At 44.1% G+C, this 17574-nt stretch overlaps 1 protein-coding gene across 3 annotated transcripts in view; it reads left to right on the top strand.

Moving 5' to 3' along the window:
- The first annotated feature begins 10567 nt into the window (after positions 1 to 10567).
- RNF212B (ring finger protein 212B) overlaps positions 10568 to 17574 on the top strand; it is a 35774-nt gene continuing 28767 nt past the window's right edge. For all 3 annotated transcript variants that reach the window (XM_084767321.1, XM_084767320.1, XM_084767319.1), the window contains exons 1-4: positions 10568 to 10721; positions 12733 to 12833; positions 15957 to 16009; positions 16213 to 16287. In XM_084767321.1, coding sequence (XP_084623447.1) covers positions 12734 to 12833; positions 15957 to 16009; positions 16213 to 16287 — 228 coding nt within the window. In that variant the 5' untranslated portion in view covers positions 10568 to 10721; position 12733. The remainder of the gene's footprint in view (positions 10722 to 12732; positions 12834 to 15956; positions 16010 to 16212; positions 16288 to 17574) is intronic.

Raw genomic sequence — 17574 nt, 5'->3', positions numbered from 1 at the left:
TTGAATTACGACTTTCTTTGTTCTACAAAGCTTCACAAAACCCTCCCATGTGGGGAGAGGGAAGCTGGGTGTTTTAGTTACTGTTTTGTTTTTGTTTTGGATTTTGGTTTTTCGAGACAGGGTCTCTCTGTGTAGCCTTGGCTGTCCTGGACTCGCTTTGTAAACTAGGCTGGCCTCGAACTCACAGTGATTGGCCTGCTTCTTCCTCCCAAGTGCTGGGATGAAAGGTGTGTGCCACCACACGCCTGGCTCATTAGTTATTGTTTTATTGCTGTGAAGAGACAACATAACCAAGGCAAGTTTTAAAATGAAGCATTGAATTGGGGCTTGTCTACAGTTTGAGAGTGTCCATCCACAATCATGGTGGGAAGCTGACAAGCATGGCCCTGGAAGAGAAGCTGAGAGCTTTACATTCTGATCTGCAGGCAGCAGGCAATAACACACACACACACACACACACACACACACACACACACACACACACACACACACATGCACACACGCACAGAGACAGAGAGAGACAGACTGGGTCTTGGCATGGGATTTTGAAACCTCAAATCCCACCCCCAGCGACATAAAAAACCTCCACAAGGTCACACCTACTGCAAGGCTACACCTCCTAATCTTTTCAAACAGTTCTACTAACTGGGGACCAAGCCGTCAAACATAGAGGCCTATGGGGGCACTTCTTCAAACAACCACACAGGCACAAGCCAGCTCCATCATTTCTGGGCTATGACTGAAGGGCTCTCGCAGGCGGGACCATAGCAAACACAAGCCTGGCCATGGCAAACATGGCTTTGCCTTTTACCTTCCTCCGCCTTGCTAAACTGTTAGACTACACCCCTAAAGCTAGCCCCGAACGTCCATTCCTTTATTTGGCCACTGACTCATTCCTGAGACTGATTGCTGAGGTCCAACTATGAAAACACCAAGGTCCAGGAATCAAAGCTCATTATTTTGACTAAACTAGTGAACGTACCCCCATCAGAACTGATCGGCATGTTCTAGCTCATTCTAACGCAGACCTTCCCCTGTGAAAATTAACACCTGCAAAGCTATTTGCTGCTGTTTCTGCACAATTCGGATTCAACCACCTTGTGTCTCTGCCTTGCTTAATAAAGAATCTCTTTGCACTCAGTTTGTGCTTGAAAATTGGTGCTTGGGTGGGGTCTGTGCCTAATCTGGGGTCCAGAGGGGAGCACCTCGAAGTATTCAGGTCCCTCAATTGTCACTCAAATTTAGCTCCAGAATAAGCCATCTTTTCCTTTTGATGTGAAAGCTGAGTTTTTGCATTGATAGCAACTCAGAGGCATCAAGAGAATGTGATTTCCCAGCCAAGCCTGAAGGGATAAATAGAAGTTAATAAACTAATGAGATATAACTACGCATACACACACTCTAAATAAAATGTAATTTAAAAGATATTATTTTTGGCTGCTATTCAAGATGGCAGCCGCCGGCACCCATGGGACCTCAGGGCAGCTCCTAGATGCCTGAGACACCCACGGGACTCCAAGAGGAGACGCAGAGGCCACAGAGGAGTCTGCAGAGTATGCAGTATCTCTGGAGCAGATAAAATAACAACAACAAAAAACAAACAAACAAACAAAAACGCAGATCCTGTTGGGGTACAAAGATCCTGTTGGGATTGAGTTGCAGTCTGGATGTGGGCATCCTGCATGGAACGATGTTATGTAAGCTTTGTTCCCCAAATTTCTCTGGTTGGTTAATAAAGAAAGGCTGGACAGCCTGTAACTGGGCGGAAGAGAGGTAGGTGAGGCTTCGGTTCCCAAGCTTGGGGACTTAGGTAGGGACTGCAGGGAAGGAGAGACCGAGGAAGATGGAGAGACATGTGGCCTGATAGAGCAGATCCAGCCCAGACAGGACCAATATTGCTGAGTAACTGGGGGATTCTGCTGGAAAGTAACTAGACTAGCTTAGAAAATTACTATAATTTGTACCTGCCCAGTTATTGGGCTTAAACTGTTTATATAAATCAATAAGTCTCTGTCTCAATTATTTGGGAGCTAGCTGGGATATAAAGTCCTCTCGAATTAATAAATATTCCACGCTGGGCAGTAAGTATATATATTCATTCCACAAAACACACACACACACACACACACACACACATACACACACACACACATACACACATACACACACACATACACACATATACACACACACATACACACACATACACACACACATACACACACACATACACACACACATATACACACACATAAACACAAACATACACACACACATATACACACACATACACGCACACATACACACACACACACACACACACACACACACACACAGAGAGATCTTTCTCTGGATTTTTTTATTTTAATGATTTATTCTTATTTTATGTGAATTGGTATTTTGCCTGAGTGTATGTCTGTGTGAGTGTCAAATCCCTCGGAACTGGAGTTTCAGACAGTTGTGAGCTGCATGTGGGTGCTGGGAATCAACCTGGGTCTTCTGGAAAAGCAACAGCCAGTGCTGTTAACCTCTGAGCCATCTTTCCAACCTCTCTCTCTCTCTCTCTCTCTCTCTCTCTCTCTCTTCTTTTGGTCTTTCTTTTCTTTCTCTTTCTTTCTTTCTTTCTTTTTTTTTTTTTAGACAAGGTTTCTCTGTGTAGCCTTGGCTGTCCTGGACTCACTCTGTAGTCCAGGCTGGCCTCAAACTCACAGAGATCCACCTGCCTCTGCCTCTCGAGTGCTGGGATTAAACGAGTGCGCCACCACACCCAGCTATAAAGATTTAACCACAAGGGAAATCCACAAATGGCAGACAAGCCACACTCCACCAAGACATGTACTTCCACAGAGGCATATGAACAAACAGCAGTAGCCAGCTGTGTTAATAATCTGCAGTAAGCTCACTGCTGATGCAAGCATGCAGACACAGTCCAAGAGCAAGTCCTCATTTCAGAAGAAACTGAGGTCACACAACTCTTGCCTTGTTTTCTTACTCAAAAGTCCCCTCACAGGACTCCATTCTTGGATCATGTTCTGACAGTACTCAGGGAATAACATGGTTAATATGTTAACAGTATCTTTGGAACAGAGCCCTAAGAATGGAATTGCTGGCTTAAAGAATAAGCGCATATGTTTCCTAGATATGGGAGACGACTGACTTTTCATGTGGAGTTTCTGTCCTGCCCTCTTTCCCAGAATGGAGTGGGCAGACAGCGATGGGGAAACTAAGTCAAGTTTTATTTGCCACGAAAGAGTGGACATTTAGATAGGAAAGCAGCAGTTGAGACCCTTGGTGGCAAGAGGATGCCGAGGAGAGACGTCGTGTGTGGCGGTTTGAACAGGAATGACCCCCGCAGGCTTATATATTTGAGTGCTTGGTTGTTAAAGTCACTTTTATTTGCCTGATGTAATTGTCCCCGAGGCTTGCTGCCTCTGGCTGGTCACCTAGGCCTAGTCCTGGAAGCTTCTATAGCCTCCGTACAATCTAATGTAGGCCTAGAATGTTTTTAGCCTCTGAAACTTACTACTGAATAAATCCACTCTTTCCAGTTCTTTTGAGCTCTGGCTGGCTGCTTCAACTCAGGTGTTTTGGCTCAAACTCCTCTCCTAGCTGACTGATTCAATCTGGCTCCTCAGCCTCTGACTGGATTGCTCAGCTCGGCCGCATATTAACTTTGGCAATATGTCCTAATCTTCTGGCTCCCTCTCACTCTCTGGATCATTCTGTCTTCACTTGTGTCTAGCTTGTTCTCTCTTCAATATGTCTCTGTAAAATTCCCCAGTAAAAACTGCCTCTGAGGAGGCTAGAGAGATGGCTCAGAGGTTAAGAGCACTGTTTGCACTTCCAGAGGTCCTGAGTTCAATTCCTAGTAACCACTTGGTGACTCACAGCCATCTGAAATGAGATCTACTGCCCTCTTCTGGCATGCAGGCAGCATGTTGTATACATAATAATTTTTTTGTTTGTTTTTGTTTTGTTTTTTTGTTTTTTGAGACAGGGTTTTTCTGTGTAGCCTTGGCTATCCTAGACTCGCTTTGTAGACCAGGCTGGCCTCGAACTCACAGAGATCCACCTGCCTCTGCCTCCTGAGTGCTGGGATTAAAGGTGTGTGCCACCATGCCCAGCTAATAAATAAATCTTTAAAAAAAAATTAGACCATTGTTTATAAACACCTAACGTGGTATCTGACACAAGGTGGATGTTAATAAACGGTAGCAGTTATGTCTCTCCTGTAGGAGATGATAAGGGTTACCTTAAACAAACAAACAAACAAACAAACAAAACAAAACAACTGCCTCTGAATTCCACTAAGCTGAAATGCCAGGAACTCAACTCCACTGCACTGCCTCTATTCACCGACTGAACAAAACTACCCGAACAGAACTGAACTAGACCTCAGAGGTCTGCCTGCTTCTCTCTCCTGAGTGCTGGCATTAAAGGTGTGCACCACTACCTCTGGACCTAAGCTTTTCTTCACCTGAAACTTGCTCTGTACCAGGCTGGCCTTGAACTCAGAGATCTGCTTGGCTCTCTGCAATTAAGGGCGAGTCTGTATTCCAGCCAGAGTAGCCATGTTGCTGGATTAAAATTTCTCTACACTTGGTCCCTGGGTAACGGGCTGTTTGGGAGAGGATTAGGAGGTGCGGGCTTGTTGGGGTAGTGTGTTACTGGGGGTGGCTTTAGGGTTTCAAAAAAACAACCAGTCCCAGTCTTCCCCCCTCCCCCTCTCTCCCCCTCTCTCTTTCATGCTTGTGAATCAGATGGAAGCTCTCAGCCGCTTCTCCAAGCGTCTTAACCGTCTGTCTGTTGCCATGCTCTCTACCAAGACTGCCATGGACTCACCCTCAGAAACTGTAAGTGAACCCCCAATTAAATGCCTTTGTCTGTAAGTTGTCTTGGTCAGGGTGTCTCTCCACAGCAATAGAAGAGTAAGACATTGTGTGACAGTTTGTTCTTTCGGATGGATTTGGGGGTACCAGCTAAGAAAGGTTATAGGCATTACAGCTACACGCTCTCAGCAGGCTTTGGGGTGCCAGCCGAGAGACTAGTAGCCGAGTGCTATAGCTTGAAAGCTCTCAGAGGCCTTGGGGTGCCAACTAAGAGCAAATCTGCACAGAGTAGGTCATTGATGCCAGGAGCAGAAACAGCTCCCATTTCTGGCCAGTCTGAAAGTCTGGGGCAAGTCTCCCTCTTGAGGCTGAATCTGTGGACTTCATGGGCTGAGGCAGGAATAAGGAATACTGAACCCGGGGGCGGCAGCCCTGCCCCCTGCACAAGTTCCCGGCACAGAAAACAGATGCAGCATCCCTTGGGGCAGGAGCAGGAGCAGTGGGAACTCAAGAAAATATCCTTGTTAATGGCAGTCTCCTGTCGGTCCTGTGGTGAATCTCAAGAGCAGGGTTCCTTCCCCAGAAAGTGTCTGGGAGCTGGGTACCAGACACAGCCAGGAGCCAGAAAAGAGCTGGACCGGATGCTCAAGGTTTTCTTTCCTTCCCCCCCACCCCAACTCCAAAGAGTGGTCCAGTGGATCTGTCCATCCAGATCTTGTACACTCTATTATGCAGAGCCTAGTAGATTCTGATTGACTAGGTGTGTGTGTGTGTGTGTGTGTGTGTGTGTGTGTGTGTGTTCAGATGAAGAATATAATGGGACTAATGGAGAGAGAGAGAGAGAGAGAGAGAGAGAGAGAGAGAGAGAGAGAGAGAACTGTCAAATCCAGTGAAAGAGAAACCTGAGGATGTTCTCAAAGGGCTGCCTCTCCATGCTATTTCCCTTCCTCCCTCAATGTTGCTATGGAAATGGGAGAAACGGAAGCAGAAAGGTGGGGAAACCCCCCCCCCCGTAGTCTTCCCATGGATTCTGGTCCAATTGCAACTCGGCAAAAAAACAGCTCTTTGTATCTGGATGTTTGAGCTTTCCTTTTGGCAGCTAAGTCTACTGAGCCCAGGGGTTGTGACAATCACCAGTTTTCTTCCTAGGGCCCTAAAATAATCATGGTGGCTGTCAGAAGACAACCTGCTACCATTTTACACTGGCTGCTCCAAGGTACAGGTGTCTTCCAACCCAGATGTCTCAGGCCCTGGCTGCCACTGCTGGCCTCTGATCACCCTCTTAGCCCATCACCACTGGACATGCTCAACCTGTAATGTATGTGACTGTTTGCCCATAAACAGAATTTCTCTGAACCCAACAGATGGAAAGTGGTACTCTGATGGCATTTTCTTTCTTTCTTTCTTTCTTTCTTTTTTTTTTTTTATACTTCAGGTTTATTTTTTTTTTTTAAGATTTATTTATTACATACAGTGTTCTGCTTGCATGTACACCTGCATACCAGAAGAGGGCACCAGATCTCATTATAAATGGTTGTGAGCCACCATGTGGTTGCCGGGAACTGAACTCAGGACCTCTGGAAGAACAGCCAGTGCTCCTAACCACTGAGTCATCTCTCCAGCCCCCCCCCCCCCATGGCATTTTCATTCGTGTGTTTCTTATTAAAAATGAGGTTATAAATTTTCTAAAATGTTCAAGGGTTATGGTGAGATGGTTCATTGGCAAAAAAGAGCTTGCCATGTGTCATAGTTAGTGTTTTATTGCTCTGAAGAGACACTGTGACCACGGTTTTGCCTGAAGGAATATGGACTTAGAAAAACAGTGGAATGCTTTAAGTGGGGCCTAATGGGCGGGCCATCCTAGCAGGAACATGGAAGACAGTGATGTCGAGGGGATTTGAACTGTGGGGGGCTCAAGAGGTTTCAGAGGAGAAGAGTATTAGCATGTGACTGAGAGACCAGTCTTATGATATTTTGGCAAAGAATGTAGATGCTTTCTGCCCTTGTCTGAAAAAGTCTGCCTGAAGCTAAATTGAAGAGTTTTGGATGAGTTACACTGGCAGAAGAAATAAATCTCAAAGCAGCCTAGCATTGACTCTGTTGTGTGCATATTAGTGGTCACTCTGACGCAGATCTATAATGACAAGGAGCGAGCTGAGCAAGGAAAAATAGAAAATGTACGATCTGAGGTCTCAGAAGCTCAAGCGAGGCTCAGTGGCTCACTGTTCACATCCTGCTGCCTACAGATGCAGAACTCTCAGCTACCTTTCCAGCCCCGTGTCGGCCTGGGTACCACTGTGCTTCCTGCCATGATGATAACGCACTGAAACCTCTGTACGCAAGCCAGCCCCAATGAAATGTTTTCCTTATTAAGAGTTGCTGTGCTTATGGTGCCTCCTCACAGCAGTAGAAACACTAACCATATAAACCTAAATTCAATCCCTAGTCACATGGTAGATGAATAAAACTAACTCCAAAATGTTGTCTTTGACCACCTCCTCCCCCGACATGCGCACACACTAATAATAACGGTCACAATAAGTAAAATAATTTAAACCATTCAAAGGTTGTGCTATTTTGTTTTTGCAGCCCCGTGGCTTGACCCAGGGCCTCATGCATGCTAATGAGTGATCTAACACTGAGCTGTACGCCTGGCCCTTAAAGGTCATTTTTATTTATTCTAGGAACTAGCCATTCATTTATTGGCTTCAAGTTTTTTTATGAAGTTGTTGACATTTTAAAAAGCTCCTTCTATTTTTAAATGTGTTAACCCTTTATTATATAAGTTGATTTCACAATTTGCCACTTAGTATCAAATTTGCATGCACCTTGGTGTGTTTATGTGTACTTCTTCAAGCAAAAGATTTTCTTTTTTTAATTTTTGAGAGGGAGGCTGGAGAGATGACTCAGTGATTAAGAGTGGTCCCAGCTCTTGCAGAGGACCAGAGTTCAGTTCCCAGCACCCACATGTGGTGGCAGCTCGCAACCACCTGCAATTGTAGCTCCAAGGGATCCAACGCCATCTTCTGGCCTCCAGGGGCACCTACAAACATGCAGACACAGACACATAAGTAAAAGAAGATTCAATTTAAAGCAGTTTGGAGATTGCTAGAGATCAGACACTAAACTGAGGGTCTCATGCGTGCTAAATAAATGCTGCATTTACCACCAGCTCTATCTCTAACGCTAAAAGAATTTTTGATATAGTAAAATTCATCAATCTTTATTTCCTTTGGATTTTTATATAAAATGAACATTTCCTCTTTTTTTTTTTTTTTTGGTTTTTTGAGACAGGGTTTCTCTGTGTAGCCTTGGCTGTCCTGGACTCTCTTTGTAGACCAGGCTGGCTTCGAACTCACAGTGATCCACCTGCCTCTGCCTCCCGAGTGCTGGGATTAAAGGCGTGCGCCACCACGCCCGGCTCATTTCCTCGTTTCCTAGGTTATAATTATGTTTTATTTTTATACTTACATTTCTGAACAATTTGGAATTTGTCCTGACAAACAATGTAAGAAATATACTTAAACTGGACGCTGGGCGTGGTGGTGCATGCCTTTAATCCCAGCACTTGAGAGGTAGAGGCAGGTGGATTGCTGAGTTCGAGGCCAGCCTGGTCTACAAAGGGAGTCCAGGATAGCCAAGGCTAACACAGAAAGACTCTGTCTCGAAAAACCAAAAAAAAAAAAAAAAAAAAAGAAGAAAGAAAAAAAGAAAGAAAAAAAAAAAGAAAGAAAAGAAATATACTTAAACTGGCTATGGTGGTACAACTTTTATTCCCAGCACTTGGGAGGCAAAGGCAAGCGGGCCTCTAGCCTGGTCTACATGATGAGTTCCAGCACAGTCAGGACCATGTAGAGAGACCCTGTTTAGAGAGAGAGAGAGAGAGAGACAGAGACAGAGACAGAGAGACAGAGACAGAGACAGAGAGACAGAGAGAACAAAAAGAAAAATATATACTAAATATACTGTTTTTGTTGTTTTGTTTTTTGAGACAGAGTTTTATATTGTAGTTCAGGACAGCCTGGAATTTACTATGTGGCCCAGACTAGCCTGAAACTCATGGTGATCCACTGAGCCTTCCAACTGCTGAGATCACACCCAAGCGTGAGCCACCACATCCAACAGGCCCAATTTAAAATATTTCCAAATGGCTGTCCAATTGTCCTAACTCAACTTACTAAAAAATTTCAACATCTTCTAATCCTAAAGTAAAACTTCCAAATGTTCTTAGTTCTATTCCTTGGCTTTCCCTTCTATTCCGTGTGTGTGTGTGTGTGTGTGTGTGTGTGTGTGTGTGTGTGTGTGTGTGTGTCTGTCTGTCTGTCTGGTGGGGGGAGGGGGAATGAAAACTGAACCCAGGGTCTATGCATAAGCATGTGTTTTGCACCCCTAGTCTACTCTCTCTGTTTGTTTGTTCTTTTGTTTTTGAGACAGGGTTTCTCTGTGTAGCCTTGGCTGTCCAGGAACTTGCTTTGTAGACCAGGCTGGCCTTGAATTCAGAGATCCACCTGCACTCCAGCCCCCTTGCTGGGATTAAAGTCATGGACACCCTGCCAGGCTTCTGTATGTTTCTTAAATTACAGGTGCTCTATATTTTAACATTTAAGTAACATTAAGCTAGTTTCCCAACACATGGACACTGAAAGCCCCCCCCCCCCAGGCTATCCAGGCTATCCAGGCTATTCTTGTTTGGTTGGCTGGCTTTCTTTCTTTCTTTCTTTCTTTTTCTTTCGTTCTTTTTTTCTTTCCTAATTTTTAGAGACAGGGTTTTGCTGTAGCTCATGATATCCTGGAACTTGCTATCTAGACCAGGCCGATCTAAAAACAGAACAAACAAAACAAAACAAAAAACTGACAACCATGCAAAGGAAAACTATTCTCTTCCACCCCCCCACCCCCGCCCCTCCACAGCCCCAGTTTTTTCTTCTCTTCCTGACTCCCTTTGTTCCCCACTCCTTTTTTTCTTTTCTTTTTGGGTTGGGCCTCGAATGTCTCCCGCTGTAACTAGGCATGGAGCTGAGGATGACACTGACCTCTTGATTTTCCTGCCTCACTCTCCCAGGCATGCAGGCTGGTTCTTGTATTCAGTTAAGAAAAGTTAATCTTTTTTTTTCTAGAGATCTGTTTGTTCTGAGTTTATAGCCAGTCAGCCTCTACCTACGTAACTTCTAAGGTTTTTTTTTTAATTTCTAATTTATGCTGTAATTTATTTTTCTTTCTGTTTGTTTTCTAGACAGGGTTTCTCTGTGTAGCTCTATCCTGGAACTCACTCTGTATACCAGGCTAGCCTCGAACTCACAGATAGCCTCCTCCACCTTGTTAAATTCTGGGATTAATGGCATGTACCACCCGCCGCCCGGCTAATACTGTAATTTTTAAGCGTCCATCATTTTCATTTCAATTTAGATTATGCCAAAGCTTCTATGGCTTTGCGACTCCATTTCCTTTTGTTTTGGGGGTCGTTTGTGGAACATTAAAAGGCTCGTTTTTGCCTCTCCACCCCCACAGAAACAAGACAACTTCGAAGGCCTCCTAGACTTCTCAGGCCACCATACGGCTCACCTTTCCAGGGAGCCAGCGTGGGTGCTTCTGCGGCTGCGCAGTAGGACCAGCACCGCCCCCGCGCGGCCCCGCCCACCCTGCGCGGCCCCGCCCGCCCCGCGCGGCCCCCGCCCACCCCGCGCGGCCCCGCCCACCCCGCGCGGCCCCGCCCACCTCGCGTGCTCTGGTTCTTTCCGGCGTGCTCCGGCCTGGCAGCTTCTTCGCACCTGACGGCGCAGTGCCGGATGGCGGCTGTTTGCTTTCCCGCCCTTTCCGGCGTCTCCTGAGAGACTGGCATGGACTGAGCTCTCGAGTGTGGGATCCTGGTGGCCACGCTGGTAGGGACGCGAGGTAGAAAGAGTCTATTTAGCTCTAGCGCGGCCTCTTCCTCAGCCTGTCGGGCGGCTGCGAAGTACTGTACCCCTGAGCCTGGTGCTGGGGAACGGTGTGTTGTTGTTCGGTGTGTTGTTGTTGTTGTTATTATTATTATTATTAATTAAAAAAATGACGGGTTCTCACTACATAGCCCTGGCTGCCCTTCAACTCACTATGTAGACCAGGCCGGCCTCGATCTCAGAGAATCTGCCTGCCTCTGTCTCGCAAGAGCTGGGATTTAAAGGCCTGTGCTACCTCGCCCTACTATTTAGTAAATTAAAAAAAAAAAAATCTTTACATTTACTTGTGTGGTGAGGTGGGGCCGTGGCCGTGTGAATAATTAGCAGGCGGTCGATGTGCCGTAGTGCACGTGCGGAGGGCGGAGGGCAGCTTGGAGGAGGAGCCTGTGCTACCTATTGGTCCCAGGGTATCACACAGTAAGCACCATTAGCAGCTTTGCCGTCTTACTTCCCCTCAGTAATTACATTTTTTTAAATCATAAATCCTTCCCCCAGCCCCCAAGTCAGGGTTTCTCTGTGTAGCCTTGGCAGCCCTGGACTCACTTTGTAGATCAGGATGGCCTCGAACTCACAGAGATCCGCCGCCTCTGCCTCCCGAGTGCTGGGATTACACGTATGCGCCACCGCGGCCGGCTATAAACTTTTTTTTTTAAATCCCACAAAATCACTTTTGTTTGGCTATATACTTAAGAAATTATACAAAAATTGCTGTCAGAAAAAACAATCTTATAACAGATTATAGTATATGATTACCATGTGAACAAAAAAGCTGTTTAATATAGGAACACTAATGTTCTACAACACCAGGAGACTTGGATTCCAACCCCAGAATTGCCAGTAAAGATAGAACTTTGGACAAGTTGGTTAGTTATGGTTCAATCATGTACATTTGAAAAATAAGAATAAGATGAGCCTGGTCATGACTTTATTTATTTATTTATTTATTTATTTATTTATTTATTTTTGAGACAAGGTTTCTCTGTGTACCCTTGGCTGTCCTAGACTCACTTTGTAGACCAGGCTGGCCTCGAACTCACAGCGATCCGCCTGCCTCTGCCTCCTGAGTGCTGGGATTAAAGGTGTGTGCCACCACGCCCAGCCTGGTCATGACTTTAAATACCGTCCAGACCTGTGACTGGGTTTCTGTGGAGTAGAGGTGTATGTAAGTTGAGACTATTATCATCGAACTGTTTCTCTTAGACTAACGTGTGATCTGTCTGATCCACCACCCTCTGTTGGCTCTTTTCTCTGCCCTTTTACAGGAAACTTAGTAAAGATATTCACTGGGCCTGGGGCTCAGTGTACTTGTTTAATGTTCATGAGGCTCACAGCACCACACAAATAGGGTGGCATGCTTTTCATTTTTAAAAGATTGTTTTTCTATTTACAAGTTTGAGTTAAGCTAAAAAAAAACTTATAAACGAAAAGTGAGAGTAAAGGCAAGTACACAAATACAAATACTTATAGCCATACCACTCCAAGAAAATCCTCATTTCTGTCTTCCTATGACTTTTATAATATTTTACACAGCTGGATGGTGGTGGCGCATGCCTTTAATCCCAGCACTCGGGAGGCAGAGGCAGGTAGATCAGGATCGCTGTGAGTTCGAGGCCAACCTGGTCTGCAAAGCGAGTCCAGGACAGCCAAGATAACATAGAGAAACCCTGTCTCAAAAAACCAAAATAGTAGTAACAATAATCATCATCATTATTGTAATAATAACAATATTTTACACACACACACACACACACACACACACACACACACACACGGGTGCCCAATGGCATATAGTGAATGTAGTTTGCTGACTTTTCCATGTTATATGTATATCCCTGCAGACAAATGGAATGCCCACACATTTGTTTCCACATCCAGCAAACTGTCAAAAGTTAAACAAACAGCATTATCTTAACAGCTGTAATTATATATATGCTCCATATGATTCCTGTTCTTTCTGTCTGCCCCAGAATGGATTGGTTTCATTGCAATCAGTGTTTCCGAAAAGATGGGGCCCACTTCTTTGTTACCAGCTGTGGCCATATTTTCTGTAAAAAGTGTTTGACTCTGGGTGAGTAACTTCTTTTCAGATGTATCCCAAAATGGTTTTTAACTTAGATACAATGAGTAGCCATTTCTCTGTGTGCTGTAGCATAAAAATCACTTGATAGGCATCAGTGATAATGTAGATACTATAGGCAGCTCTCCGTTTTGGAAACTAAAGGAATCCATTAATAAAAGAACGGAGCTAAGTGATTTAGTAAAAGTGTTACTCTTCAGTGTTTGAGTTATGTCAGAGAAAGCCATTATGGATGAAAAAGTTATTTTGATACCTTGCAATTTAATAAGCAATTTCCTGTTTAAATGGCATCGCTGAGTCCAGATCCTAGGGCTTGGCACATGCTAGGCAAATGCTCTACCAGGAAGCTATACCTCAAGCCACTTTACAAATTTCAAAAACTAACTTACAATGTTTATTTTTTTAAAGATTTATTTATTTTATTTATTGCATATGAGTGCTTTATCTGCAGAAGAGGGCATCAGATCACATGTGGTTGCTGGGAATTGAACTCAGGACCTCTGGAAGAGCAGGTGGCGCTCTTAACCACTGAGCCATCTCTCCAGCACACAATGTTTATTTTCAATAAACAGATTTTTAAAATAGTTTTGTTTTCCCTGTTGTTTTGAGACAGGATCTTACTATATAGCCTTGCGTGTTCTTGAACTCACGGTCTTCCTGCCTTAGCCTCTCAAGTGCTGGGAGTTCAGATATGTACCACCATGCTCAGCCTCCAGGACCAGTTTTATGTAATCTTCTCCAGTCCTTGGTAATAATTACTGGTAGCACTATTTTGTAAATGAGGAAATTATCTCAGAGAATAAATGATTGCCAACTTCTTATAACTATCAAGTTATAAAAACTTAAAAGCCATGTGGAGCGTGGTGGCACAAGCCCTGGGGAGGCAAAGTTAAGCAGATCTCCAGGTTCCCTGCTGGCCAGAGAGCTACAAAGTGAGACCCTGTCTCAAAGAAAGGATGCTTGAGTTTAAGGTTTTGTTTTGAAGTGTTGGGTAAAGAACTCAGGCCCTCTGGGACAAGTACTCTTAGCTGTACCCCTAATCAGTAACTAGTTTGCCTTCTTAGTGCCAACGTACTTAGGGCTGGGTGAGCCGACATGGTAGTATATGACTATAGCTACTGCGGAGACTCAGGCAAGAGGGTGCTTAATTGAGCACAGGAGTTGAAGGCCAGCGTGGGCAGCATACAGATTCTAAGAAAAGCAGTGATTTAAAAACCAACCAAACAAACAAACAAAAAAATGAAACCTGTAAATTATCTAAATCCAGAAAAGGGAATTTGCCCTGCTTAGGATAGGGTGCTTTGATCGGGGAAACATCATAGAAGACATTGTGCTACAGTACGGGTTTTGAACAAGAGACTGGAGTTTGGCAAGTTTAGCAAAGATAATTCTAACTTAAAGAGTGAGGGCTGGAGAGGTGACTCGGTGGTTAACAGCATTTGCTGCTCTTATACACATGGGGCCTCACAACCATCCCTAACTCCACTTCTAGGGGGTCTGATGCCCTCTTCTGGCTTCTGCAGGCACTGGGCACACACCACACATGGCACACATGCTTACATCAAGCAGATGCTCAGAATGTAAAATAAAAACACCATCTTTAAAAAAAAACTAAAACAGCAGCATGTGTAATGACATATGGCATCTTTAAACTGCCGTGCTGCTGCTTCTGCAGAGTTGAGATTGTGTAGAGAAGTTAGAGATGGTGAATGACGAAGCCAGAGGGTTAGGCGGATGATAGACATTTCTGTCCACCAGGTAAGATCCTGAGCTGTTACCTTGTTGGTGCTAGAAATCTGTAGAAGTTTGTTTTTATTTTAAATAGAATATTTTTCACTTGCTAGCTCACAGTGAGAGCACTATGGAAAGCAGACTGGAAAAGAAGTTTTCTTCCCCAAGGAAGGAAGAGTCAGGTTAAATAGTCTCTGGAGAACATTTTCCCCTTGTTTGAGTCTCATTACCTTTTGAGTTACCTGCCGATGCACTGAGACTGTTCACTGTGCTGATAGCAGCACACTTCAGAGTAATTGTGTTGTGAAGCACACACCCATGTGTGCTTTTTCCTGATGTGGCGTTTATCTTGTTTAATACATGAACCCAGGATCTTGTGTATGCCTTTAGAGAAAATTCTCCATCACTGTGTGCCATCCCCAGCCCACTGGCATTTATTGTAGTCATCAGCACCACTACTAATACTGCATTTCATAAGGAGAGCTTAGAAATTGTACTTTCCCTTCTTTCAGATTACACTAACTGAAGACTAAGAGTAGGAGAGCTTCAAAGATCTAGGAATATTAGCAAAGTAACAACAGGAAGGGATAACTGGGGAGCCAGCCTCTTGTAGTAAGTACCCAGTGTGTCAGCAGAGAGGAGAGATGGCTCAGTGGCTGCTCTTATAGAGGACCCAGGTTCGATTCCCAGCACCCTATTCTGGTTTTCTCAGGCACCAGACATGCACATGGTACACAGGCATACATGAAGGCAAAACATTGATAAAATGAATCTTTTTTTAAAAAGTCACCTAAATGAAAACCATTGGTACTTTTATATTCGACCCAGAAGCCCCGCAAATGCATTCCAGGACTTCTGTTGGCACAGTAGATACTACCAGTAATGTCCTTAGTCCCAGTCAGTACTCAGGAGACTGAGACGAGAGGGTTGCTCCAAGTCCAGGCCAGGCTGGCTACATTTATGAGACCTTGTATCTCAAAAACAAAGAAAGGAAAGAAGACAGGGAGATAAGCACAGTGCAAAGCCTCATACCTCAGCATATTTGTTTGGAAATGCTGGTTTAGAACACAGAAATTAAGTTGATATCTTTTTTTTTTTTCACGACAGGGTTTCTCTGTGTAGCCTTGGCTGTTCTGGACTCACTTTGTAGACCAGGCTGGCCTCCCACTCACAGAGATCCACCTGCCTCTGCCTCCCGAGTGCTGGGACTATAGGCATGCGCCACCATGCCCAGCAAGTTAGTATCTTTTTATAGCATAATGATAATCTAAAGTTAGTTAAGAACCTATTTCTTACCTTGCTACTCTGCTTGACAGTTATCATGAACTTTAGGAAAATCTTACCTCTTGCCCTTATACAGATATTTTTCCCTTTTTCTCTCAGAAAAATGTGCTGTTTGTGGAAGTCCTTGCAAGCATCTGGCTCTTTCTGATAATGTAAGTTTTTACCCTTGTCATACTGCCTCATCCAATCCCTGGTCAGTAGAAAGTACGTGCATATATAATAAACTGCTCAAGATAAAAAGAAGTAGCAAATTTGAAGACAGCAATTGAAAAAAGATAGCTATTTAATTCCATTGTCAGCATTTTCTTTCATTTTGTTACGGATGTTCTCACTCTGTGTCTTACTCTCTTCATAGCTAAAGCCTCAAGAGAAGAAGTTTTTCAAAAGCCCTGTAGAGACAGCTTTGCAGTATTTTAGTCACATCTCTCAGGTATGCGAACCAAAATGAAGAAAGCTTCTTCCTGCTGAAAGGCCGCCTGGGGTCTTGTAGTGAGGACAACAGGGTACATAGAGCTCCAGTCTCTAAGGGAAGGGTGAGAGGACTCTCTCTGTCTCTGTCTCTTGTCTCTGTCCATCCGTGCTCCCTCCCACCCCCCAAGACTGGGTTTCTGTATGTAGTGCTGGCTGTCCTGGAACTTGTTCTGTAGACCAGGTTAGCCTGGAACTCAGAGATCCACCTGCCTCTGTCTCTGCTTGGATTAGAGGTGTGTCACCACCACTCCCAGGCAGGGAGTTCCTGTTGAAACTGTCTTTGTGCACAGTGCAGAAAAGCTGCTCTGTGTGCTTGCTTCCCTGATACAAATCTCTTCCAGTTAACTTTTTACTGACCCAGAATCTATGGTATGCAGTCAAACACAATCTAGTTGAATCTTATTTTGTAGTTTCTACTTCTAATAACCAGTTCTTGTGACTAAACAGTCACAAGGAACTTTATTATCTTTCTCTGCAGATATATGCGTTTTTTTTTTTTTTAAAATTGCATATATAGGCCTGCAAGGAATGGGTTTGGTAATTTAGCTTGCAACCTTTTGCTTATAGACCTATATTCATGAACATATGTCTTAGTCTTTATTTTTCTCAGTAACCTTTGCAGTAATATTTAACTTTATTTGGAGTTAACCAATTGCTTGTACATTAGAAAATATTTGTCTTTTCCTGATGCCTCTTATGTTGACGAAAGATTGACGTGATCAGGAGTAGTAGAATATTGCAAAAGGCAGAAAGGAAGCAGTATTAATTATTTGAGAGAGTTCCCAAGTTGTGAAGACTTTGATTTTTAAGATTCCACTCTCGAGTTCTCTGCTGAGATGATTTTTTAGTATTATGGGATACCTCTCTTGGAATGATTTTTCAGACTTTCTGAAAAGAGATGGATTAGTGGGTAAAGGAGCTTGCTGCCAAGCCAATAGTCTGAGTTCAATTTCTGGAACCCGTGGGCTGGAGCGATGGCTCAGTGGTTAAGAGCACTGGCTGCTCTTCCAGAGGTCTTGAGTTCAATTCCCAGCAAGCACAGGATGGCTCACAACCGTCTATAATGAGATCTGGTACCCTCTTCTGACGTGCAGGTGTACATGCAGATGGATCCTGCATAATAAAAGGAGAAAGCTACCTCACAAAAGTCGTTCTCTTACCTCTATGTGCATGCATATGTGTGTACACACAATAAATATGTAATTTAAAAAGATTTTATTGCTTCCTTTTGTTGTTAGTGTGCTGG

Source organism: Acomys minous, assembly GCF_964271855.1.
Source record: "Acomys minous genome assembly, chromosome: 18".
Lineage (NCBI taxonomy): Eukaryota > Metazoa > Chordata > Mammalia > Rodentia > Muridae > Acomys > Acomys minous.
Note: the sequence above shows the minus strand (reverse complement) of the source record. Positions and strands in the feature narration are given on the sequence as shown.